Here is a 23,890-nt window from a genome sequence, read left to right as displayed (position 1 = left end):
CACATATGCATTCATCAGAGCTGAGAACTGTGACAACTGTTTCTTCAGATCAACCCCTTTTCTTCAACAAAATAAAGAAGCAAAATACTATATATTACTAATAATAATTAGATTTTTTATTTAAAAAAAATTGAAAAAGAGTAGCAATACATCACTCACTCTAAGAAGATCCACCCCTTTTTCTTTTTTCACCTAAAAAAGTGTTCTACATTTGATTTCTCAAATACCCAAAAGCCTATTTTGAGTTCAATCTTACCATTCTTGAATAAAAATGCAATCTTTATATGTTTTGTGTTTGTGGGTATCTAAGTCTTGAATAAAAATGCAATCTTTATGTGTTTTGTGTTTGTAGATATCTAAGTCTTGAATAAAAATGCAATCTTTATGAGTTTTGTGTTAAAGGGTATCAAAGTTTTGTTCTTGTCTATGGGATTGATCTGTAAAGATTGAATTTTTAGATGTTTTGACTGATGAAGAAAATGGTGTGACTGATTTTTGAGAGTTTTTGGCATATTATTCTTTGGATTTATTCAAGTGTTTAGTTTAGGATTTTAGTAATGGAGTCAAGAATGGAACATTATGAGATCATGGAACAGATTGGGCGTGGAGCATTTGGTGCTGCTATTTTAGTTAATCACAAGCAAGAAAGAAAGAAGTAATTAAAAAGTTTGGTTTTTTCTTAAAAATGCTTATAAGATTTGAATTTGATGTATTATTGATTTTGTTTCTTTGTGGGGTATCTTGAATTTATAGGTATGTGCTCAAGAAGATTCGATTAGCTCGACAAACAGAACGTTGCAGGAGATCTGCTCATCAAGAGGTAGTACATTGTGTTGTTTCTCAATTTTAATTGGTTATTGTTTTAGCATTTTGTGTATTTGTTTCTTCGTGGAGTTACTAATAGTCTGTTTAGCAAAGTATAATTGAAAGTCAAAAGTAATTATTTTATAGAGTTGAGCTGTCTGGCCGAGCTTTTAGGACGAAAGTAAGTGTTTTTGAGTAGTAGCAAGAGCTGTATTTAAAAAACTTGAGAAAGTAGTTTTGCTCCAGAAGCACTTCTTTGACCTTGGCCAAGCACAAATTGTTGCTCTAATATCAGCATAGTGTTTTACAAATTGATTAGCCAAATACAAACTGCTACTCTCCGATGTACTTTTTTGGAAAGCACCTCTGACAAAAGACATTTCAAAATAAGTAGATATGGAACCAAACAGGCCATTAAGTAATGATAAAGAAAATATTGGTGCTGGAAGAAGAGAAGATTTTCTTTAGCTTAAATCATTGAGTATGATGGCTTTTTCTTCTGAATAGTATATTTCAGGCAGAGTGTACTGGAAATTAAAGTTTGAATATGATGGCTTTTTGTCGTGAATAGTTTCTGTTCATCAACTATTGTGTTTGAAGTTCACTTCTATTTGGGACCAGGGATGCTGTTTTGAATCCCTTTATCTAGTTTCTTTTGGTTTCAGAGTTGAATTTTATCTTTTTGCCGATTCTGATTTTACCCGATTCTTGAATAGCTCTTGTTGTCGCTTGAGAGTGTTTCCATATCACTTGATAAAGATTATACATCTGTGATTCACTATATAAGTGAAACTTCAAGAAGTAAATGTAGCTAAATTCTTATGTTTTCTAGTTGTGCTCCATCTTGTCTCTATCTTATACATTTTTCATCTCAATGTGTTCTCATCTTGTCTCTTCTTGTTTATTTGGTGCATGAGACTCTCTTCTCTATGTAAAGTTACGTAAATGCATAGCTATTCAAAATTCTTGACATGTACTTTCTTGCAACTTGGATGCGCAGATGGCACTAATCGCTCGTCTTCAACATCCATATATTGTTGAGTTCAAGGAAGCATGGGTAGAGAAGGTAAGAACCCTGATTTTGTTTTCAAGTGCTGAGTTGACTATAATATCCTTAAAATTGGTGATTATTTTACTCTCATGTTAATCGTACTGTAGGGCTGCTATGTTTGCATTGTTACCGGCTATTGCGAAGGTGGTGATATGTAAGTGTCTATATAACTTTTCATTTTCCACTAATTTTACTGCTAAGCTTAAGTTTAACAATGCATATTTTGATAGGGCTGAACTGATGAAAAAAGCAAATGGGCAATATTTTCCAGAAGAGGTATGTTGACAACGTATTTTAGTTTATCGTTTTGCTGGGACATGTTAATTGTACATCTAGATTGTAGATTACGGACACGGGAAAACAAGTTTATAGCTAAGTTACAAGTTAATTTGTTCAATTGGTTGGGGTAATGTATTATTGCTCTAGTATAAACTTCAGTTAGTTGCCATTTTCGGGTGTCTAATCCTCAAGAGATGTTCATAATGCAGAAACTTCTGAAGTGGTTCACTCAAATTTTGTTGGCAGTGGAATATCTGCATTCAAACTTTGTACTGCACCGTGACCTTAAAGTGTGTATCTTGTTATCTGTTAATATCGTTTTTAAAATTCTTTTCTCTTAAATCTATTTTCTGAGGTGATTTCTGCACCTTTCTGTGGCAGTGCTCAAACATCTTTCTGACCAAGGAACACAACGTTCGCCTTGGTAACTATTAACTACCAATGATTTTGTTCTTTTATTGAAGTGAAGATGGATAGAGTCAATTTTTCTGATGTAGGCCTGCATTTTCTTTTTCCCTTTTACTTTTTTCTCCAGGGGATTTTGGCCTTGCGAAAACGTTGAAGGCTGATGACTTGGCTTCTTCAGTATGTATCTGATACCCGATGCTTTTCTTTGTTATTTTCACCTTAACTATGTAGCTCATATTAGTTTCTACATTCTTAAAATGAAATGTAGGATACAGCATGGAACGGGTAAATCAAGTTGGTGTTTAATTCATTTGTTTGATTATTTACATTGTAAAAGTTAGTCTAACAGAAGGCAGACCTAGAGTCATGCATGGGTTCATATGTCTTATATTGTTTATTACTGGCATAGATACATTTCAGAAATCATAGTTCAGTATCTTATTTCTACCTCTTTTGAATTACTCCACCCTTGTCCATTTTATTGATGATGTGCTGTGTCCAATATGTGTCATTTTGGATCAGGTATGGGCAACAGTACGAACTACTGAATTATATTTTACCTAAATAAAACCTGGCATTTAGTTTCTAATATTTTCCTACTTAGCAAAGCCATAGAGAAAACAGGAACCAAGGATGCGAACACTCAGGAGTGTTACACTCGGGATGACCTAGCCTACATCCCCTCCCCCGGTCCCCACCCGCTAGGCTAAAGAAAAAATAATAATCGAAGATATCACTTAATGGAACTAAATAAGCTAAAACTTCTAATGGAAGAGGTGTTTCAGTAAGCTAATAGTGTTATTTTATATTCCAGGTGGTTGGAACTCCCAATTACATGTGCCCGGAACTTCTTACGGATATTCCATACGGTTTTAAATCAGATATTTGGTCCTTAGGTATGTAACTCCTTTACTCCATTCTGGTTAAAGTGAATTTGTATCTTACTTTGAATATGGTGCCAATTGGAGTTCTCTGTAGACATTCATTTCCAATAATTTTTGGAAGATACGAACCTCACCTCTGTATGCCATCTGTTACCACACCTTTCATTTCATAAGGTTACTTCTTTCCCAACGCTGAGGACACTGGTTTGTTGTAACAATAATCTCGTGTCTATTTGATATACTTCTGTGTCTTAAATCCATTCATTTCTTGACCAGGCTGCTGTATGTATGAAATGGCTGCTCACCGCCCTGCATTTAAAGCATTTGTAAGGCTTCTTGAATTTGTTTCTATTATCTCCATTTCAATTCCTTGGCTACATAATGAAATGGGGAACTGACATTATATTTTATCTCTATTGATTAATTTACGAATTGAAGCTCAAATGATTGGCTCTGCATATATAGAGACCCTGGGATGGGTGCTTCATTTGTAAGTTAGTGAATTCAAGTGACAAGTAAATCCAAATTCCAACTTTATTGTTGAAGAGATGTTCTTCCTTTTAAGCCTGTCCCGAAAAGAATGTCGTATTTCTATAATTAAAATGATTTTCACTTCAAAATTCCCCTTTACCCTTATCTAAGGTTTATTTTAGACAACAAATTTCAAAAAGTCTTGTTTTTCTTTCTTAAACTTTGTGCCAAGTCAAACAATGCAACATAAATAGGGAGAGAGGGAGTAGATGTCAAATCAAAGTACAAACTGTCTTACTTGTATAGAGAACTCAGTTTGGACTTCTAATAAGTTAAGCCCTTATCTCTAACTAAAACATCAAGATAAAATCAAACTGCTATTAGAGGTTTTAGCTACTTAAAGCGGGAGTGTGCCCAAAAATTGAGAAGAGTGCCACTAATGTTGTGGCGAAGGAGGCCTTCTACACATTAATAACCGGTGAAACACCGAACTAGACAAAATTCAGTGAACTATTTAAGCTATCAGTGTGATGATCAATGATTTACTGTGGCATAATCTTGAAAATAGTTAATGCTGAATGATGCTGTGAGTCTTGGTTGTGGGGGCAAATAAGTGTAATTTCATTATATATATGCAACTTATTGTATGTTTGTTTCCTCAAAATGAGAACCTTTTGCTACTTATACTAAGTTTTACACTTCATAACACACTCTATAATGATCCAGGACATGGCAGGACTGATAAGCAAAATAAACAGATCATGCATTGGCCCATTGCCACCTTGTTATTCTCCGTCCTTGTAAGTCAGGCCTTTGTTTTGCGAGCATAATTTGTCTTTGTGCTAAAGCTTCTGCTCACAGGTGTTCAATTGATAATTTGTATGAATATTTAGTCATGTTTAGGATATAATTTTTCTTCTTTGCTTTCTTGTAACTGTTAATGTTCTGCAATGGCCCCATTATCCACCGAATTCTGAACCGTACACCACTAACCTCAAGGATTTCTCGGTCATCAAAAAGATAGTTGTCATGGTCTATCTTCTCCTTCCTCGCGGCACATGACAATTTCTTTACACTTGGAAGCAAATGTTAACACTTCGAAATACTAGAATCTGAAATCACATGTACTCGTAATCCTTCTATAAGATGTTACATGTTCAAGTTATCAACTTTCAACAGACAACAAATCCGAGCCTCAATCTTGACATCGTGAATGCTCTATTCTTCTGTTGCATGCTTATTTGAGATGGTGCATTTGTTTGTCATTATATTTCATTTGGATATTGTTTTCACAGAAAAACGGTTATTAGAGGAATGCTGAGGAAGAGCCCCGAGCATCGGCCTACTGTAAGCTTACCAATCTTGCAATTAAATTTGTGTCGGAAAGTCATGTCCATTGTCTGACCTCAATATTTTCAGGCATCGGAACTCCTGAAGCACCCATATTTGCAGCCTTATGTGGATCAGTATCGACCATCCTTTAGTCCTCCTCCGTTAAGTTCTCCTGAAAAACCTCTCACTGCTGGTCATGACTCCGGAAAGAATATGACAGAAAGCCAAAGTAGTACCAGTTCATGCAGTGATAAAGATAGTTTAAAGTCGAGTGAAAACTTGCAGGAAATGACTTGCAATGATGACCATGAAGGCACTAACATGAATGTTGCCTTTGTTAATCACAAAGATTTTGAGCAACATTATTCTGGTGAGGAACATCACGGGGCCGACGCAGAGGACTATGACTCTAGGAACATTTTGCATGACGAGAAAAAATGTGATGCAGAAGCTAAGCAACCCACAACTATAAAAAATATTATGTTGGCTTTGAAAGAGGGAAAAACGAGGGAACATAGTTCTCCTATGAGAGGTGGCAAGACAAAGGTCAGTGGTACTGGTGCAAGCAAAGCTAACATTGAAGCATCACCGAAAGTCCTAAAACCAGGTTCACCTACTCCTACCTCGAAATCTAATGCACATACACCACCTACTTTGAACAATCAGGTATCAAGTCCTTAATTCTCTTATCTTGACTAGCGCTTGACTCTTAGCTTGATAATATCTATATTTTAATTACCTTTTCCTTGCAGTTGCCTACCACTGAGTCCACCCCGAAGAATAAACCAAGAAACGGGGGAATCTCTCCCTCTGGCACTATAAGACAAGTCGTGCATGATAGATCACCTACAAGGCCCAGACAGAGAACACCTCCTAAATTTACTAAGCAACCGTCGTTTACTGGAAGGCTTCAGCCAGTGTGTCATGATGCCTTGAATTCTGCGAACGATGATGTAGAGTGTGGTCCAAATGACAAGTCGCATGACCCCGAAAGGATTCCCAATTCTTTTCCTGATGGCTATCACATACATGCCACAAAGAAAATTCCCGAAAGGATTCCTAGTTCTTCTCCTGATGGTTGTCACATACATACCACAAAGAACAGCATGCTGCATTCTCGAAAGGTTTCATCAGGAGCTTCAAAAGGAATGCAAACAGAGAGCAGCAATTCTGCTTCTTCTTCAGTGTCGATCCAAGGATTTGAACTTTGTGATGATACAACAAATCATTTTGTCAACTTGACCGAACAAATGGTTGGAAGTCATGAACAATCTAGCGAAACTGAAACCATAGGGTCAAGACCTTCTTGTTCAGTTACTACATCATCACACTCAGATAATGCTTATAGTTCAATGGGAAACCATGAAGATAACCAGAAATCCGAAGCAGGCTCCGTTGAAATCTTTGAGGAGAATCATCAAAGTTTGGACGTTGGTACTTGCAATGAGAGATCAAATTCGTATGTAGCTAAAGATACTGCGTCTCCTCACTTGATAGAGATTGCCCTTTGTGAGGGTGATTCCACAACAAGCAAGCCTGATTCTACCACTGATATTTTACATCTGACTAACCCCAGTTTAGCATCCTGCGGTAAAAACAAGTCTATGACAAAATTGTCATCCTCCACAACAAGCGTCTCTCCCACTACTCCACTCGTTTCCTCAAGCCAAAACAATCTGCTCCACTCTAACCTTACCTCAAATGCCAATGGTGATGACAAGTTCTTGACCAAGGAACTCTTTCCATCGACAACTGAAAGTGCCTCCCCTTCCACCCCTCCTATTTCAGCCAGCCAAAATATTTTTTTGGCTGACAAGGTAAGTGTTCCACAAAATGTGATTCTTGAAAAAGCGGCTTCTTCTCAGCTCAAACCAGCTTTTGATGATGTCATACATGTCATAAGGCACAGTAGTTTCCGAGTGGGTATTGAGCAACCAGTGATTGACAGTGTGGAGAGAAATGTTGATGTTGGAAAACGTATGAATGTGGTAAGAGATGAGCTTGATAGAAATCTAGCTTCTCCTATTGCTCCCAAATCGTCGTCTACTTCTGGATCAGTGAGTGTTAAATCCAATATATCCGATTGTGTCCATAATAAGGAAATGGATGTAAGAAACCAGGGCAGTCCCACCTCTTCACGTCCAAGATTAGATTCGTCGGAACCAGCAAAGATCAATGCAACACTTGTGGAGGACGAACGACCAGTAAAGGAAATATTAGATGTCAAATCTTTTAGGCAGAGAGCAGATGCACTTGAAGGGCTGTTGGAATTATCGGCTGACTTGCTGGAGAATAACAGGTTAGAAGAGCTCTCTGTTGTTCTTAAACCATTCGGTAAGGACAAGGTGTCGCCAAGGGAGACAGCTATCTGGTTGGCTAAGAGTCTGAAAGGAATGATGCTTGATGATTCTGCAAGAAATTCATGATCCATTATGCAGATGACATGTCCATTACTTTCACTAGTGTTTCTCTACTCTTCAACTTCCAATCAACTTCTCCAAAGGAAACACTTAAATAGGTTCTTTGACTATCCTTTTTCCCTTTTAGTATTTTAGCAGTTTTTTCTTTCTAGTAACTGTATATACAGAGCACACAGATTTGAACCATTTTTTGTTCCGCGAAATGTAACAATATCTCCTTACATTACCTTTTACTTACTGTTATCGCGATTTTGATATGTTGTACTCTGCTGTTTTTCCAATGCATAAACTTTTGAGTCAGTTAGTTCTAATGTATTACATATATGTACTTGTACCCTACTCCAGCTACAATCGTTCATAATTGAGAACGATAAGTAGTTGACTATATGTGTTGATCAATAGTTTCACGATGCTCAACGAGTTGTTGATTCTGTTTGATTCTGTTTTAGAGATTGATTTCCTTTTTCTGCTCAGGATTTGATTGATAATGTTCTTGATTTGGTAAGTAAGAACATATAATTGGCAACATTACACATTTTCCATGTCTTCAAGAAACTTTTGTTTCATGATGAATTGGTTAATGTGTTTCTAAGGCTATGTTGCTCGTATTCTTTTAAATAATTGTTGCATAAGGCTATGTTGCTCGTATTCTTTTAAATAACTGTTGCATATGTGTCGGATCCTCCAAAAATGTCCTATTTTGAAACAGTTTTCAAGGAGATTGACAAGTTAAAGACAAACTTTTGCTACTTGGTCATCCTGTTGTACAACAAATTTTGTTTCAATCATGTAGTTGTTAATGATGTCTTAAAAGTAATTTTCAACTTTATAGGTTTAATGTAATAATTGAGATCGAGCCGTATAATCAGTCAATGATGATTATGTTAGGGAAAGTTGTCTACATTGAACCTACTCGAGATTTAAATTTGATATACTGTCGTTAAAATATAATCTATTTATAGAGTTATATACAAATTACCGATGGAAAGTGAAAAATCGATTCTAAATTTGTTTTTTAAAGTTCTTTATATTAAAATATAGTTTATATTTGATCATTCTCACAAAGTTCACATATATCTTTTGATATTTAGAAGAAGTCAACGATAAAACAAAACAAAACAAAAACAGAGGTGAAACACTTGTGGAGAAAACATTGTCTCCATGTCTGAAAATCCATTGCAGCTTCTGTTCAAGACATACGAGAAAGTATCGAGATGTATACAAACCCAACTTGCTCAATTCATAGGTGTAGTCCCAAATGTTCATTCATCTCATAATAATAATGACAATGATCACCACTCCTTGTCTTTGCTCTCTTCTTCATCTTCTTCCAAGAATCAACTTGCTTCAGCTATGCTGCTTCAGCATTCTGAATTACCCAAGAAGGTATTTTTAAAGGGTCTTCAATTTTATTTGTTTTATTTTGTAGTTTGGGATTGTGGTTTTAGTGTTATTGTGGAGGTATGCAGATAATGCAGAACAAGTGTTTGATGAAAGTTCTCATAGAGAATCTGAGTGTCTTTTTGATTGTACTGTTCAGATATGTTTGATTGCTGAAATGGGGTTTGAGCTATTTTAACTGAATTGACAATGGTGCCTTGAAGTGGCGGAGTTAGTATTTTCACTAAGGTGGTTCTAAACATGAAGAAGTAAACACACAAAGAAGTCAAAAGCAGTTCAATTTCAAATATATGCATAAAAATAGGATTTTTTACCATGTATAAACAGTGTAACTTTGCAATGTAGTAGGGGGTTCGGAGTTTGGACCCTCCCCTGCTTATGGGTCAGTGTTGTCTCTGGTAGTATATGCTAGATGAGGCTAAGTGTTCACCAGATAGTACTAAGGAAAAAGAAAAAAAATGCTTCTTTTGTGTCAAAGGTAATAGTAAGTTCTGTGTACAGACTACCCTCCTATACCCGACTTGTGGGATTACGATAGGTACGTTGTTGTTGTTTTGAATCAAATGCATGAAGGGTTTTGAACTGTACCTATATGAAGAGCATAGCCAGTTTCAAGGCCGGATAAAAAAGCAGTGTCGTGGTATATAGACTGCAAACATAAAAATAGCTAACTGTGATTTATCCTCTGCACTTGATACTATTTGTTTGTGACATGCTACTTGGATGCGTGCTACATTGTTGAAGTGGAACTGGCTTGAATATAGCAGATGGATATAGAGAATTTATATAGTTGGTCTGAACTATGTTTGGGAATTGAGGCGTAGTTGTTGATATAATGCAGGAGGATTTGCAGTTACCACCAACAAAGAAAAGACTACATAGTGATTAAATTGCTTTCTTTAAGGAGTCTTTGTATAAGATGGAAAGTGAATATATTGTCGAATTGGCTTGCTTTGAGCTATTACTTCTCACTTGTAACAAATTCATTGGTGTGGGGGGAGCATTTATGTTTAGCAGCGGTTGATTTTTTTGTTGAGAGGTGTTGTTTTAGACCGGGAATATCTTGTTCAGCAATTGATCTTAGATTGTATAGATGGGAGTTGATGAATCAAATAATATTAGTCTTAGGTATTTGCTCTAGATATCTTACCCATCTAGCTCTTTGGTATGCAATTGTTCTGGAAGATCGAAATGTTAGGTGCTCTTTATTCACCAGGATAACGTGACCGAGCATATCTTGGTTTGTTGACCATTTGTTCTTCACGCCATGTGTTCCTTTTTTAATGTAGTAAGCTGTAATATTTGTGTCACCCCTTTTAATTAAAAACGGAAAATCTCAACATATAGTTAGTGAACTTAATTTTTAATCACCAATATTCTTTCTCAGGAGAAAAGTTCTGGCCCAGTGACTAAAGAAGAGCTTGGAAGAGCTACTTGGATTTTTCTTCATACACTTGGAGCTCAGGTCAAGTATCCATCTATTCTATAGCAGCAGTTCTCTTTCTACTCAGCTTTAAAATGAGAAATTTTAGCCCAAGTTGTTTAGGCATTTCAGTTGAACAGTATTTAGATATAAGACATGTTCATTAAGTTTATTGATACCATAGTTAAGAGAGGTGAGACCACTTATTAGTTATTACCCCTCTAAGTGTTTGATCATGATCATTAATTCTTCGATTTTGACAATTAATTATATACTTTAGTCTACCCGATGCTCGTGATGGTTTAATAAAAATGTCTTTTAAGCCCGGATACCATGGTTCTAGAAAATGTCTTTTGGAAGTGCAATCATACAATAATGGTCCATAGGATAATCCGTATCCGCATAGTTCTCTTTTCTTTTTGTGCTCTAAAGTAATACTTTTTTCTCATTAAATATTCTTACCTGTTGACCTTTATGATCATGAGCTGACTTGTTCCTTTTTCCAGTATCCGGACAAGCCAACCAGACAACAAAGGAAGGATGTGAAAGAACTGGTATGGTGCTCAGTCACCCTAAATTACTGTTTTTTCTTGATCTCAGAATTGTTTTTGAAAGATGATATTACATTAGATCAACGGAGCTACTTTAGAAAGTTGAGGGCTAAATCTGCTAATAGTGATTATCTAGGGGTAGAACAGTTTTCCCTTATCCCTAGTTCATGTGGAACAAAACTACGTTCTTTTCTTGAGCTTTTCATAAGAAATAAGACAAAATTAAGGCGACTGTCAGTATAGGAAGTGTTACACATCGATGCTTCTATTTTATTGCAAGTTCTTCCATTATATACTTCATGACCTTGATGTCCGTATCCCATAAGGATTCTGCTCATAGATTTGGAGAAAAAATTGAGGCTTTTTAGAAACTAAAGGATTGCTTTTGTTGTTTCCCCGCAGATGGCAATATTATCTCGCATGTACCCTTGCAGCGAATGTGCAGATCACTTCAAAGAAGTTCTAAGGTACCTAGTTTATGAACTTGCTTGAGTGCAATAGCAATACGTACATTTTCTTTTTACAGAGTTGAGTTGCAAGCAAGAAAGGGCAGAAACCAATTAGTCTGCTGCCATTAAAATGCTCAAAAAGCTTAATGAGTTTCTTCCTGTATGTTGATGATCTTTGTTTCTCATGTTCTTTACAGAGCAAATCCTGTACAAGCTGGATCTCAAGCTGAATTTTCACAATGGTTATGTCACGTGCACAATGTTGTCAATAGAAGGTACTACTAAATGGTTTTTATGTTTGCTCCTGTGCATCTTTCATGTCAAGGAGGACAAACAAACCTTTATTTTGAATGTTGTTAGTACGATCTTATTTGAAACTTCTCCTTTTTTAACCCGACCAATCATAACCTTTACTTCTCTCTGCTAATAAATGAACTTGTCAAATCCCCTTGATGTTCATTATAGAAAGATTTTGTGAAGTTGAGTATTCGTTCAGTGACAGAACTACTTTAGTTAATAGCTTCTGTTAAATGGACCTTGCATAACTCAACCCCGAACACTAGTTCACAGGGAGGAGGAGGATTGCCCAAGCCATATAAAATCTTGTGGGATCTTGTCCTAGCCCGATGTGCGACATGCACATCCCTCCCCCTCCCCCTCCCCCCAAATGCCAGACACTGACCGGACTGGAGCATTGACAATCATGAACTGGGGGTATATTCATGATCCACGCATGGTCCGGGGTACCCACATCAGACCCAATGGCCTTACTATGATACCATGTTAAATGAATCTTGGGTCTAATTCAACCCCAAAAGCTAGCTCAAATGGAGGAGGTTTGTCCAATCCATAAAGGAGTCCCGGGATCCTTGTCCCTGTCCAATGTGGGACATTCTCATGAGCTTCCCAATTTTTTCTTTAATGGGTCTTTAAAAACTTCTCTTTATCAGACTAGTTCTTCTGTCTCTTTTAAAAACCGATACATAATCTTATTACTGTATGTCTGAAGCAAACTCCAACAATTTTGTACAGTTTGAGCAAGCCTAAATTTCCATGTGACCGAGTTGATGCTCGGTGGGGCAAGCTTGACTGTGAGCAGCGCGCATGTGATTTGCAAGGGACTGACAAGTTTTGGTTTTGACACATATTGAAGCTCTTATATTAGGAACATGACATACAAGAAAAGATGATCCCATATTCTGTTGCATCATTGAAACCTCCAATCCAAGGGAACAAGATACATATTTTTGACTTTGAGAGCACTCAGTATTTCTACATTGGTGAAAACTTGATGTGGCAACCCTTTACAAGGTGAAGCCTCTGTTCCCAGAGAAATGTAAAATTTCATTTCTGCATTGCAAAATGGCATCTGTATCTATATTCTTGAGTGCTGGTTATAAATCTTTGAAAACCTGGGAGACACTCAAGTAGTGTTGATGTTTCAATTTTTCCTTTCAGCACTAAGTTGCTTATCGATGTAATTATGGCAATCATGCCTATTTTTATGACAAAGATGAATAAATATCCAGAAGGTATTCCTGCAAAAGTAGTGTCAAATGAAATTTATTTTGGTTATTCTATAGTAAGAATAACTTTTAGAATGGATAACTCTCATTAAACCTTTAGGAAATATGTACTTGAGAGTATAACAACGTATTCAATATAGTTCCACAAAATAGTAACTAGAAAAGGTAGAGTGTACACAGACCTTACCTTTTCAACGAGAATGTTTCATACACGTTGACGAACGAACTATTAGCCTAATTAACAAGTGCAATTTGGTATTCAGTAGTGTTGATGAACCAATATAAAATCATTCAAGAAATTTTAGGAACAGTAACAGATCAAACTTCATCACTAGTCCATGCCAAGATCATGAATCATTCAGAAAAAGTAAAATACATATGTGACTCTTTTATCCAATCTGATAAAAGCTATAAAGACGAGTAGCGTGTACCAGTGTCATAGACGCGACCACCTAGTCAAAGCAAACTAAACGAAAGATTCAATACTATTCTATGCAGTTATTCAATAATAGCGTGAACCAGTTTCATAGACGCGACCGCCTGGGTATTGTACTCTAGGTTCATATCCGTGATCCCTTCCGCTGTTGCCAAGATATCGAGCATTCTCCCTGTAAGAGTCGTAACTATCAGCATTATAGGCTGCTTGTCGTTCTCCTGCTGGAGAGTTGTAGGCAACTTGTCGTTCTCCTGCTGGAGAGTTTCCCACATATCCACGAGCATTGCTAGTGCTCATGTTGCTGTGTCGATAGTTGTCCAAAGCAACTTGTTCATACTGTTGTTTTCTGGCATGACACTCCCTTCGAAGGACTTCATCTCTGTGATTAGCTTGCCGGGCACGAAGGGCAACTAGCTGTTCTTGATATTGTGTGTTGATTGCATTTATCCGCTGAAATATAAGCAAAAAATGTTAACTCTCATAGAAACAAGAATTCTGTACCAATAGAAGGTTGTTAACACACAATGTCACATACAGAACATTGAGAGCTTCTAGGATGAAAATCCTGCAAGATTTGCACTGCATTGTCCATATATGTGTGACTGCCTTAATCATATTACTTAATATTTCAAGATCAAGATTCTTTACAATAATATAACATAGTTACATGACATGAATACAAAGTAAAGGAGAAGCATCATAAACTGGGAATCTTAGCATTCTTATATAAGCCATAGATGTAGTGAGTGCCATGCTGATTTTCAGTTTCATGTCTGGAAAGATCTTCTGTACTTTCATCTATCTACTTCTCGTAATGTTTTGGTTCTCTATTTGAGTATACTTTTCACAAAAAAAAGTATCAGGTTCTCTATTTGAGTTTACTTTTCACCAGAAAAAGTATCCCGTCATTTTAAAAGTGGCTCTAGGGAAAAGAATATTTATCACAGAACAAAAATGTTTTTGCATGCAATTATTCCCACATCAACTTTTGCTATCAGTTTGAACTTAATTCAACACAAAACTGTAACTTAACTCCACATCCCAAGTAGAAAAACGTCGCAAAACTGAGAATTCTGAAGGAGACAAATGTCTGGCCAGGGTTTAGAAGTATTTAAAGGAATGCCATGCATGGTGATGAGTGATGACTTATGAGGATAGCCCGTAATTCACCTAGTTCATTTTCTTCATACCATGCTGTCTAAGTCAGATTTTGCATACCTGGATCAGTTCCATGGAATACCTGCTACCTCCCACTAGCAGAGGTAAACCAATGCTTGAACACATGGGATGAAATCAGTGTTGTTGCCTCCACTAGAATTTGAACCTGAGACCTTGTGGTTCTCAACCCACTTCACTGACCACTGGACCACACCTTTAGGTACACTACAACTCACCTAAATCATAACCATTTAACTTATACTGACAGGAAAAGAAGATAAAGACACACATGTATTTTCTTCTTTTCTAAGTATTTCTAAGTTAATGTTTCTATATCAGCTAAATCCTGTTTGACAAACTTGAAGAGAATGAAAGTCAACCTCCATCGAGGTCACATACCATCTAGTAAGGTGCTGCTTGCTCTTCAATATACATCCTAGGTTGCTGCTATAGAAGTTCTGATGGAGGAAGTTTAAAGAGACATAATGAACTCAAGAAAAAAATCTATCTACACTTTTAGTCACCATCCCTGTCAAGACATGCATCGTAGCAATTCTTGTTAATTTTTTCCCTTATCTTTAAATATAAGTAGAGAATGGTATCTAGTCTTGTAAACTAGCTCGGATCTAAGCTTCTTGATAATTTTTGGCATAAATACTTTAATTTGTATTTATGAATGAACAGTTTTGACATTAATTCCACCTTATGCTTTTGAATGGCAGAACTTAGATCAGGTTCACAATTATGCTAAAGCTTGACCAGTAAGTACGTATGTCCAAATCCTAAGTTGATTTGAAGTTAGATCTTAACTGGTACAAAATACTGGCTGAAACATTAAAATTTTGCACCATAAACAGGGAGGAAGTACAAGGATTATGCATTTCCACTGAGAAGAAAGCCTCAAAAATTTAATACAACATATGAAGAGAAAAGAAGGTCCCACGCTAATTAGCAAAATAGCTGAGTATGCATAAAACATCAGCAAAATCTATCACAAAATTTTTTATTCAACCTCCCCAGTCCCCCACCCCAAGCTTCATCAGTTACATACATATATTTAGGAAGTAGAAAATGTGAAGATAAGCCTTTGGGTATACAAGTTCTCTTGATAAGACAGACATTGTGTAACAAGAAAGTTACAGATTTCGATTCTGTCAAACCAGTATTCTCCTCTACTCATAAATATTCACTGCTGATCTACCCACGCAGGGTGGGCACCAGAAAGCAGCCAAGGAACATGGATAAAAGATTCAGTACCTACTATATATGCAAGAAGGGGAACAGATTATAAAAGGAACATTGAAACAGTCTAAACTACCTAAATTAGAAGTTCATCATAAACATTTTTCTGAAACTTGGAAGTACAAGCTTAACCTTTGATCCTATTCATATATTGCAGACTACTTGGTACATTCAAATATTATTTTTTTATAACTGGTAAGATTGTATTCTTCGGCATTGAGGGCATGCTGGCCACCTCCAAAAGTTTGTAGCTATAACAAGTCTCCTATCAAGTCAATTCAGCTTAATAAAGTTGATCAAAATATTGGAAGAGGGCACAGAGACATTGCTCAAAATCATTGAGGGAAGACAACTCCAGTAACGACGTCCATAGGAAACGTTCACTCATCTACAGGTCAACATTTTATTGTTCACTCATCTGAAGATGTTCTAACCATTGCCATTAACGATCTGTCTTTATGAGTAATAGCAACATCAAACAGCCCTAATGCCGTGTTTTGAATGCAGCTGCTAACACCAGCCTTTCCTTGCTCTGAACTGTTTGCCCAGTGATAGATAAAATATTTGACACTACACATAATATACAAATCATATGAATCACAATGACTGAGATGATGAGATCATTAAGCAAACACGACTAGAAGTTACGGTATATTTTGATGGAGGAGTTGTGATGTATTTTCAACTCTGTCACAAACTTCATGCAAGCTCCAAGCTTGATGTACAACTAATTGACCAATAATAAGATTATCCAAGTGAACTAAGCATCCAAACTCCACAACCAAGCAAACTGAATCAAATATAATATGAGGTAAGGAGTAAAGCCTTACCAGGCACATACAAGCACAGTTTCCAAAGTATTTTTGGCTACAGGCCCTTGGATATGGCACTTTAACAGGTTTACTAGGCTTTGATCTGATATATTTTTACCTCATACTTTGATCTGTTTTACTATAGAAGATACTGCTCATTAATCTAAAGATGGTTGGACAAAATATTAAGGTAAGGTATTGATTTTCTGTTCCAAGAAACTTGAAGAGAAGATAAGTTGTGAGGAATTGCAAGAATGCTCTGTATTGATAATTACGAAGAATTTAAGGGAATATTTGTGTCTCTCAGTTGGAATCATGCAATTGCACGGGCTTGACAGCTATGGATATTTGTAGAAGTCAAAGGTTGGGCAGAAGAACTTGGAAGGGAAGGGGGTCTCTCCATGTATGTAAGCACTAGTATATCCTAAAAAAGATGTAGATAATGCATAGTGTGGCATTACCCTTTTAAATGAAAAGCTTTAGAACTTGACATGAATGAAGAATCCACTATGTTATTAAAGCACTTAAGTAAGCTGAACTAACCTCCCTATGCCTAGAATTTTCAGCATCCTCTGCATCATTTTGCTCCTTGGTCAGTTTCATTATATCATCAAGGAATTTCTTTTCAAGACCTTCCAAAGTCTGCTGTACAGGCTTATCTTCATAACCAATATCCATGCCTTCTTCACGAGGCAGTGCTCTAGGATCCTTGCCACCTTGATTCTCTAATGCCAACCTTGGATCAGTCCTCTGGCCCTGGTAGTAGGATCTAGATGCTTCACTCCCCTGGCCTATAGGAAAGGCACTGTTGAATGAATTGAAACATAGAAAGACAAGCACTACTTTCCAAAAATAAAAAAATGCTGATACCGCCTAATAAAAACTACCTATGTACAACTAGGACAGTATATTGCCTTAAATCAGAATGAGCAAATTCAATACTTCCAGACACTTTCTACCATTCATAAGTCAGCATTATTAACAAAATAGGAAGGTAAGAAAGAAGTAAACCCGTTTTATGAATAGCAGCAATGCTCTGAAACACTTTGACTTCATGCTTTAAATTAGATTTTTGTCTAATCTAATTTCCTAGGAGATAAAGATTCAACTAGCACCCAACCGCCTAGTGGTCAAAGTGTCTGCAAACCTTAGAAACAGATTTAAATATCAGTAGAGATAATAGGCACTAGTTGATTTCTTCCCATCTGCTTAAGACTTGGTGGACAAAGTTACTCCGGTATCGTTGATTAGAGGAAGCAGGTACCCAACTGAATAGCCGAATTGCGCAAAATGGCCCCGACACCACCATTATTTTAAAAGAAAAAAATTATCAGATAGTTTGAAGTGATCTTCATTTTCTAGTTGAAGTTACATTTTCCTTTATTTTAAAGGTTCTTATTGTCTTAGTGTCCCTCTATAAATTAGACCCTATGTATTTTGTTGCAACTGTATGAATTAAAATGCTTGATGCAACTGAAAATTATCAGATAGTTTGAAGTGATCTTCATTTTCTAGTTGAAGTTACATATTCCTTTATTTGAAGGTTCTTATTTTCTTAGTGTTCCTCTATAAATTAGACCCTATATATTTTGTTGCAACTGTATGAATTAATATGCTTGATGCAACTGAAAAAAAAGGTACGTCTGACAAATGTTGAACTCTTATATTCATGTTATTGGCTTGTAGTTGAAGCATCTGAAATGTCTGCCTAGAGTGGTCATTGCATAAGCTTTATTAGAGTTGAGCTGCCAGAAGTAATGGGTGCAGTCCCATACAAATTCTTATATGGATCCACAAGTACACTGCTACAGTTACAACATCAAAAACTAGTCTTTTTAAGGCAAATTTGGACCTTTAAAACAAAATGTTTCCAAAATCTCACACTCATCTGCAAACTAGCACAAAAGTCTTTAACCAAATTTAAAAAAGCTCCTAAAGATTACCGACCTTAATACAAGTGTTATTAGAATAACTAAACCTTAATCTCGAATAGGTGCCCCAGTTTTGTGGATCTTTTGCCAAGAGGAAGCAAGATTTCCACAAAATGGAAGTTTTAATTAAATTTATCTACAAAACAGCCTACAGATGTGGCCTAGTGATCAATAAAGAAGATTGAAAATCATGACCTTTGAGGTTCAAATTCCAAAGGAGGCAAAAACACTACTGATTTCTTCCCATTTATACGAGCCTTGGTGGACGGAGTTATAATATATTTCTGTTGATAAGAAATAGTAGGTACCACATGGAATTAATGGGGATGTGCACAAGTTAGCCCTGAACCACAGTTATGGAACAAAAAAGTAGTTTTTGTGGTTATGATTATTGCAACGATTATTTCTAAAACAAAATATTGCCTAGCAAAGAATCAGAAACTAATACTACTAAACCAATAACTACTACTACTATAGCTAATCCTCAATCCCCAACGTGTTGGATTCATCATAAATTGGCAAGTTTACGCTAGCTATCAGCCTATCACAACCTTCATTCTTCAATTGAAAATTTTTATTCATCTTTTTTTTAAAAAAATGAGTAAACACACAAGCAAACACACTTTATTCATCTTACCATTCAATAACTCATAATCAGATCTTAGTAACTAACTATTATCCGGACTTGGCACCGGCAATGTAAGCAAGCACAAACCAAAAGGAAACTAAACAGAAAACCTAGTTTTCAGGGAAAATCTGTAAAGGGTATCTAAAAAATGAAACTTTTAATAAATTTATCTACAAAACAGCAAGTAATAATAAGCAAAAAACACTAGAAAATTCAACAAATTACCTTCAGGATACATGTTCGGAGACATAGAATTTGTAGGTAATTTCGGGCTCTCTCGTTCCCATCTCCATTGTTGATGATGTTCCGACTTTATCTGCTGCTGTTGTTGCTGTTGATGTTGCATCGTTTGATGGCCGGAGTTATACGTAGCATTGGCGCCGGCATCAGCACCACCGTAATGTCCACCGCCGGAATGTCCGCCGCCGGGACGTCTCATTTTTTTCTTGCTTGCTCGATAATTCTGGTGCCACTAAAGTGTAGGGGGGAAAGGGTTTGAAAGATACCAATAAGTGCATATCAATGGTACCTTTGGCTTTAGTGATAGTACATCTTTTAATCTAAGACAATTAATTCCCCCTTATTTTTTTTAATTTTTTCGAGAGCAAGTATTAATAGCATAATAAAAATAATATTATTCATTCGATATGTATATATCATCGACATTTCATCTTTCTATGTTTTTTGACGATGCTTACTTCAATACTTTTTACTTCAACTTGTTTAGTAATCTTAATCCACAATCGTTACAAAGTTCAAAGCTTATTAGACTATAATTTATATGTCTCTAAAGAAAAGAAAAAATGTCGTGAAAAACGATCTATATGATAAAGCTCTTAGTCTGGCAAGAACTCGTCATTAATCTATTTATTCGTGGTTAGTATGACCTCTCGACAGAATCAACATGGTGATTTATTTTTAAATTATATTAATAGAATGTGATATAATGAGATACAACGTAATAGAGACTAAGACAAAAAAAAATACTCCTCTGTCCCTATTTACTTGTATATTAAATAATCTTTTGGTTAGTTTTGAGATAATTCTTTTTTTACTAATTTTCTTTTACCAATTACCATTTTGATTTTTTTAAAAAATAGAATACATGTTTAAACATAATTTTAACTTTGCAATGTCATTTTTCAACTTTAATTTATAATAATAGTTTGTATCTCTTAATTCAAGTGTAAATGCTTAGTGGATTTATTTGACAATAAAGGGCTTATTAATTTGAAGCAAGTATATTGAATATTAAATAACTTTTGTAAAATATATCTATTTTTGTCTAAATTTATAAGATTTATTTGATTAGATATAAAAAAAGAATTTCAAAAATAATGAGTATTATAAAAAAGAAGTCTTAGATATTTATTGCAATTATAAATTATCTGATTAAGAATAAATTAAATTATCTTTTGAATATATAAATATAATATTTTTTTCTCGTAAAGATCATAAATATCACCGACTTGTAATTGAAGTTCTCAAGATATATTTTTTCTTTTGGCGAATTCCATTTTCTCTATTTATTTTTGAAAAAAAAAAAACCCTTCAATCATCATCATTTAATATATGTGAATACAATACATATTGTAAGTGTGATCAAGTATATGAAAATGATATATATATATATATTTTTCCATTAACAAAGAATCATAATGAAACAAATATGACCATATATAGAGTTTTTTTTTTTTTTTTTTTTGTGTATAAAGAGCATATGGTTCCAATAATTATTGGCTGGAACAAGTATAAATACTTGTGACATTATCAAATTTGGCATATAATTTTTGAAATATGTCTAATTACAAACATCAAAGTAAATAAAAAATTATTGAAAAAACAATTAGTTGTTGAAGATTAAATGAAGAATTGAACATTGAAATTAGAAATCATTTGATTATTGTATGTATTTTAAAGATTTTTTTATTTTATTGAAACTAGATCATAATATTTTTTTTTCTTGAACTTTAATTAATTATTATCGAAACGCGTATCTAGATTATCTGTCATAGAAACATCTCAAAAGGAAACATAGATTCCCCTTGTCTACCTATAAACGAATGCCACTCAAATAACTTTTTAGCCTTGGCAAGAACAAACATGTTTTTTCATACTCTACTCGTTAATTGATTTGTAGATTTGAGATATGTTTAATCCATCGGAAGGAAATATCGTTTTTCCAGTTTGATTTTTTTCTTCTAATAGTTTCGATAATTAAAAAATTAAAAAAAAAAGGAGGGTGAGTGAATTAAAAAAAATTGAAGAATCCAAATTGATGCTGGGACAAACATGACACCATATCAAAGTTGGCTAATAAGATTTTGTCTAGCTAACTATACACTAGCTTTACTAACATCATCATCAACTCAATTAAAGCAAAAATACTTCTTTCATTTTTTATTTCATGTTTTTTGGGTTGGAGTTTAATTGAGCACAATTTTTTTTTATTCTTTTTTAAAAAAAAAATTGTAATTTTAAATTAGAAATGGTATAATACTAAAATCGGCTAATTCTTTTATGGAAATGTCCAAGGAAAAACTGTTAGAGAAATCAGTTCATTGATAGCATCAATTTCATACATATTCCAAATTCAACATATCGTCGCAGGTAAATATTGAAATTAAAGAGTTATTACATATAGAAAATTAAGTAAAATTCTTTTTTAAAACGTTTTGAAAAGAAAAATAAAACATATAAATTAAGATACAAAACATTAATTAAAAGGCTCATAAATAAGATGAAATGGTTGTATTGACCTCCATTAAAATCTTCCTTTTGATCTCTCTCCCTTCTTTTTATTTGGCTATACAAAACTCTTTCTTGACAAAAGAGTAAAAACTATAAAAGAGGAAAATCATATGTGCAATGACTAATTACATATTCATATATCATATAATTTGATTAATAATTTGGATTAATGATAATCACCATTAGGAGGTGGGGATGCAATAAGGCTCCCAAATTATTAGAGAACTCATTGGCTCTTTGCAACTTCTCAATAGAGGCCCCAAATTGTTGTTCATAATTGATGCCTTGTTCTCTTTAATTAGCACCAAGTCTTGTGTATATGTTGCTATCTTTTTTGTACTTGTGGTATCAATACCATTAGTTGTTGTTGCTACACCAACTTGCTCATTGTTGTAGTAGTAGTACTTGGTAATAGTGGAATTATTGACAATGTTTGTCATTGTTGGTTTCTTCCTCCAAAAGTATTCATATGCATTTAATGAGGTTGAAGCCGCTGGTGCTGGTGATGGTGATGGTGATTGAGAAAGTGAATGAGAAATGGATGAAGGATAAGTGTAACATTCTCTAAGGTTATTAGTATTCTTCTCCTCTTGTGTCAACAAGTTTACTGAGTTGTTGAATTTACTGTTGAAATCGATATAACCAGATGTCGTGTTGAAACTAACAGTATGTTTAGACCATGCTAGTTGATTCTTTTTCTCTAGGGTCATGATGGAAGCTTTGTTGACATTTGTCACCTCACTTGACAATCTTGGACTTTGTTCCATCATAGTTTTCTTGTCCTCGTCCTCGTCCTCTTCTCCTTTGGATTCTTCTTCATCACTACCACCACTATCTGAGTGGGGTATTTCTTTACCTTCAACTTCTTGAATATCGTCGAACACTTTCTCAAACTCTTCAACTTCATCCTCGCGTTTCTCTATTTCATGTTCATAATTATTTTGATTGATGACGGTGAGAAGGAGGTGACCGTCAAGGCGTTGAGCATGGAGACTATTGTTAGGTGAAATAGAAGCCGCTTCAAGAATCAATCTACCATTTTGTCTATGTGATTGCATGTGAATGGAAGGAAGAGAAGGAGGAAAAGACTTTGAAGAAGCTATCAATCTCTTGCTATGATTATAAACATGAAAATCTTCAAAGGACTCTGAGACAATAGGATATTGTTGTTGATGGTAATAATGATGATGATTGTGTTTGTCATCATTCGAATCTTCGTGCTCAGATATAGGTGAAGAGAGAAAACAATCAGAGCCAGATCCAGTCTCTGATCCAAGACTCTCAGTACAAATTTCAAGGCTTTTTTCACTCAATGAATTTCTCGAGCTTTTGTCCAGAGGATGAACATAAAGACTAGTTGAAGATGAATCTTCATTCTTCGAAGAAGATAAAATTGAACTCCAATCAAATATTTTAATTGGTTGATCTTTGATCTCTTGCTCATGATCATAATCTTCTTCTTTCATCTTTGAAGACAAGTTGGAATTCTTGATAATGCTTACACAATGTGTTGACATCTTGAAGAATATCAAATGCAAAATATTGGTTTTCCCTCTACAAATTAAGAAGAAGAAAAATCAGCTACAAATACAATAAACTTACAAAAAAAAATTAAAAAAATTCAACTTTTTATTATAAATTATGTTTACTAATTCCTTGCTAAAATTTCAAGAAATGAAATTAAATGTTACCTTATGCAAAAACCACAATATCCCAAAGTGGACAAAGTTGCAAGCTAAGAGAGGAAAATTAAATAAATGGAAATATATGGAGGAGATTTAATGGAATTTGTATTAAGTGTTATTTTTTGTTTGGGTTGATACTTAGATGGCAATTACAATGAGGGTGTCAAAAGAGTATTTATAAGAACTCAAAAAAACCTTTTGGAATCTTTGTGTAAAGCCCCCCCACCCCCCACCCCCACCCCACCCCG

The 23,890-nt window shown here is 35.0% G+C and overlaps 4 protein-coding genes across 4 annotated transcripts; 2 read left to right on the top strand and 2 right to left on the bottom strand.

Moving 5' to 3' along the window:
• On the top strand, window positions 1-7,949 carry LOC107002856 (serine/threonine-protein kinase Nek5-like). The gene is made up of 14 exons (XM_015201046.2): window positions 1-655; window positions 754-820; window positions 1,805-1,870; window positions 1,963-2,009; window positions 2,086-2,131; window positions 2,344-2,424; window positions 2,516-2,558; window positions 2,670-2,719; window positions 3,357-3,438; window positions 3,703-3,752; window positions 4,624-4,697; window positions 5,193-5,244; window positions 5,317-5,895; window positions 5,982-7,949. Exons 1-14 carry the CDS (start codon window positions 558-560, stop codon window positions 7,653-7,655), a joined length of 3,009 nt encoding a protein of 1,002 aa, XP_015056532.1. The 5' UTR covers window positions 1-557; the 3' UTR covers window positions 7,656-7,949.
• A 761-nt stretch (window positions 7,950-8,710) lies between these two features.
• LOC107003305 (FAD-linked sulfhydryl oxidase ERV1) lies at window positions 8,711-13,019 on the top strand. The gene is made up of 6 exons (XM_015201612.2): window positions 8,711-9,035; window positions 10,438-10,515; window positions 10,980-11,027; window positions 11,427-11,491; window positions 11,671-11,748; window positions 12,506-13,019. The coding sequence occupies exons 1-6, from the start codon at window positions 8,811-8,813 to the stop codon at window positions 12,612-12,614; spliced, it is 603 nt and encodes a 200-aa protein (XP_015057098.1). The 5' UTR covers window positions 8,711-8,810; the 3' UTR covers window positions 12,615-13,019.
• Window positions 13,020-13,262: 243 nt separating this feature from the next.
• LOC107002971 lies at window positions 13,263-19,704 on the bottom strand. Its single transcript, XM_015201195.2, has 3 exons — window positions 19,432-19,704; window positions 17,191-17,438; window positions 13,263-13,885 (listed from the first exon to the last, which is right to left on the bottom strand). The coding sequence occupies exons 1-3, from the start codon at window positions 19,643-19,645 to the stop codon at window positions 13,502-13,504; spliced, it is 846 nt and encodes a 281-aa protein (XP_015056681.1). The 5' UTR covers window positions 19,646-19,704; the 3' UTR covers window positions 13,263-13,501.
• A 2,214-nt stretch (window positions 19,705-21,918) lies between these two features.
• Window positions 21,919-23,773, bottom strand: LOC107003536. The gene is made up of 2 exons (XM_015201875.2): window positions 23,649-23,773; window positions 21,919-23,511 (listed from the first exon to the last, which is right to left on the bottom strand). The coding sequence occupies exon 2, from the start codon at window positions 23,472-23,474 to the stop codon at window positions 22,140-22,142; it is 1,335 nt and encodes a 444-aa protein (XP_015057361.1). The 5' UTR covers window positions 23,475-23,511; window positions 23,649-23,773; the 3' UTR covers window positions 21,919-22,139.
• Window positions 23,774-23,890: the final 117 nt, after the last annotated feature.

The sequence above is a fragment of the Solanum pennellii genome, chromosome 11 (genome assembly GCF_001406875.1).
Source record: "Solanum pennellii chromosome 11, SPENNV200".
Lineage (NCBI taxonomy): Eukaryota > Viridiplantae > Streptophyta > Magnoliopsida > Solanales > Solanaceae > Solanum > Solanum pennellii.
Note: the sequence above shows the minus strand (reverse complement) of the source record. Positions and strands in the feature narration are given on the sequence as shown.

Excerpts from the sequence above, each read along its gene's own strand:
- LOC107002971 (XM_015201195.2), bottom strand. The coding sequence starts at position 19,645 with ATGAGACGTCCCGGCGGCGGACATTCCGGCGGTGGACATTACGGTGGT. Across the intron at positions 17,439-19,431 it reads TCCGAACATGTATCCTGAAG|GCCAGGGGAGTGAAGCATCT; the intron begins GTAATTTGTTGA and ends CCTTTCCTATAG. Across the intron at positions 13,886-17,190 it reads AAAATTCTAGGCATAGGGAG|CGGATAAATGCAATCAACAC; the intron begins GTTAGTTCAGCT and ends CTTATATTTCAG.
- LOC107003536 (XM_015201875.2), bottom strand. The coding sequence starts at position 23,474 with ATGTCAACACATTGTGTAAGCATTATCAAGAATTCCAACTTGTCTTCA.
- LOC107002856 (XM_015201046.2), top strand. The coding sequence starts at position 558 with ATGGAGTCAAGAATGGAACATTATGAGATCATGGAACAGATTGGGCGT. Across the intron at positions 2,010-2,085 it reads TATTGCGAAGGTGGTGATAT|GGCTGAACTGATGAAAAAAG; the intron begins GTAAGTGTCTAT and ends ATATTTTGATAG. Across the intron at positions 2,559-2,669 it reads GGAACACAACGTTCGCCTTG|GGGATTTTGGCCTTGCGAAA; the intron begins GTAACTATTAAC and ends TTTTTTCTCCAG.
- LOC107003305 (XM_015201612.2), top strand. The coding sequence starts at position 8,811 with ATGTCTGAAAATCCATTGCAGCTTCTGTTCAAGACATACGAGAAAGTA. Across the intron at positions 9,036-10,437 it reads ATTCTGAATTACCCAAGAAG|GAGAAAAGTTCTGGCCCAGT; the intron begins GTATTTTTAAAG and ends ATTCTTTCTCAG. Across the intron at positions 10,516-10,979 it reads TTCATACACTTGGAGCTCAG|TATCCGGACAAGCCAACCAG; the intron begins GTCAAGTATCCA and ends TCCTTTTTCCAG.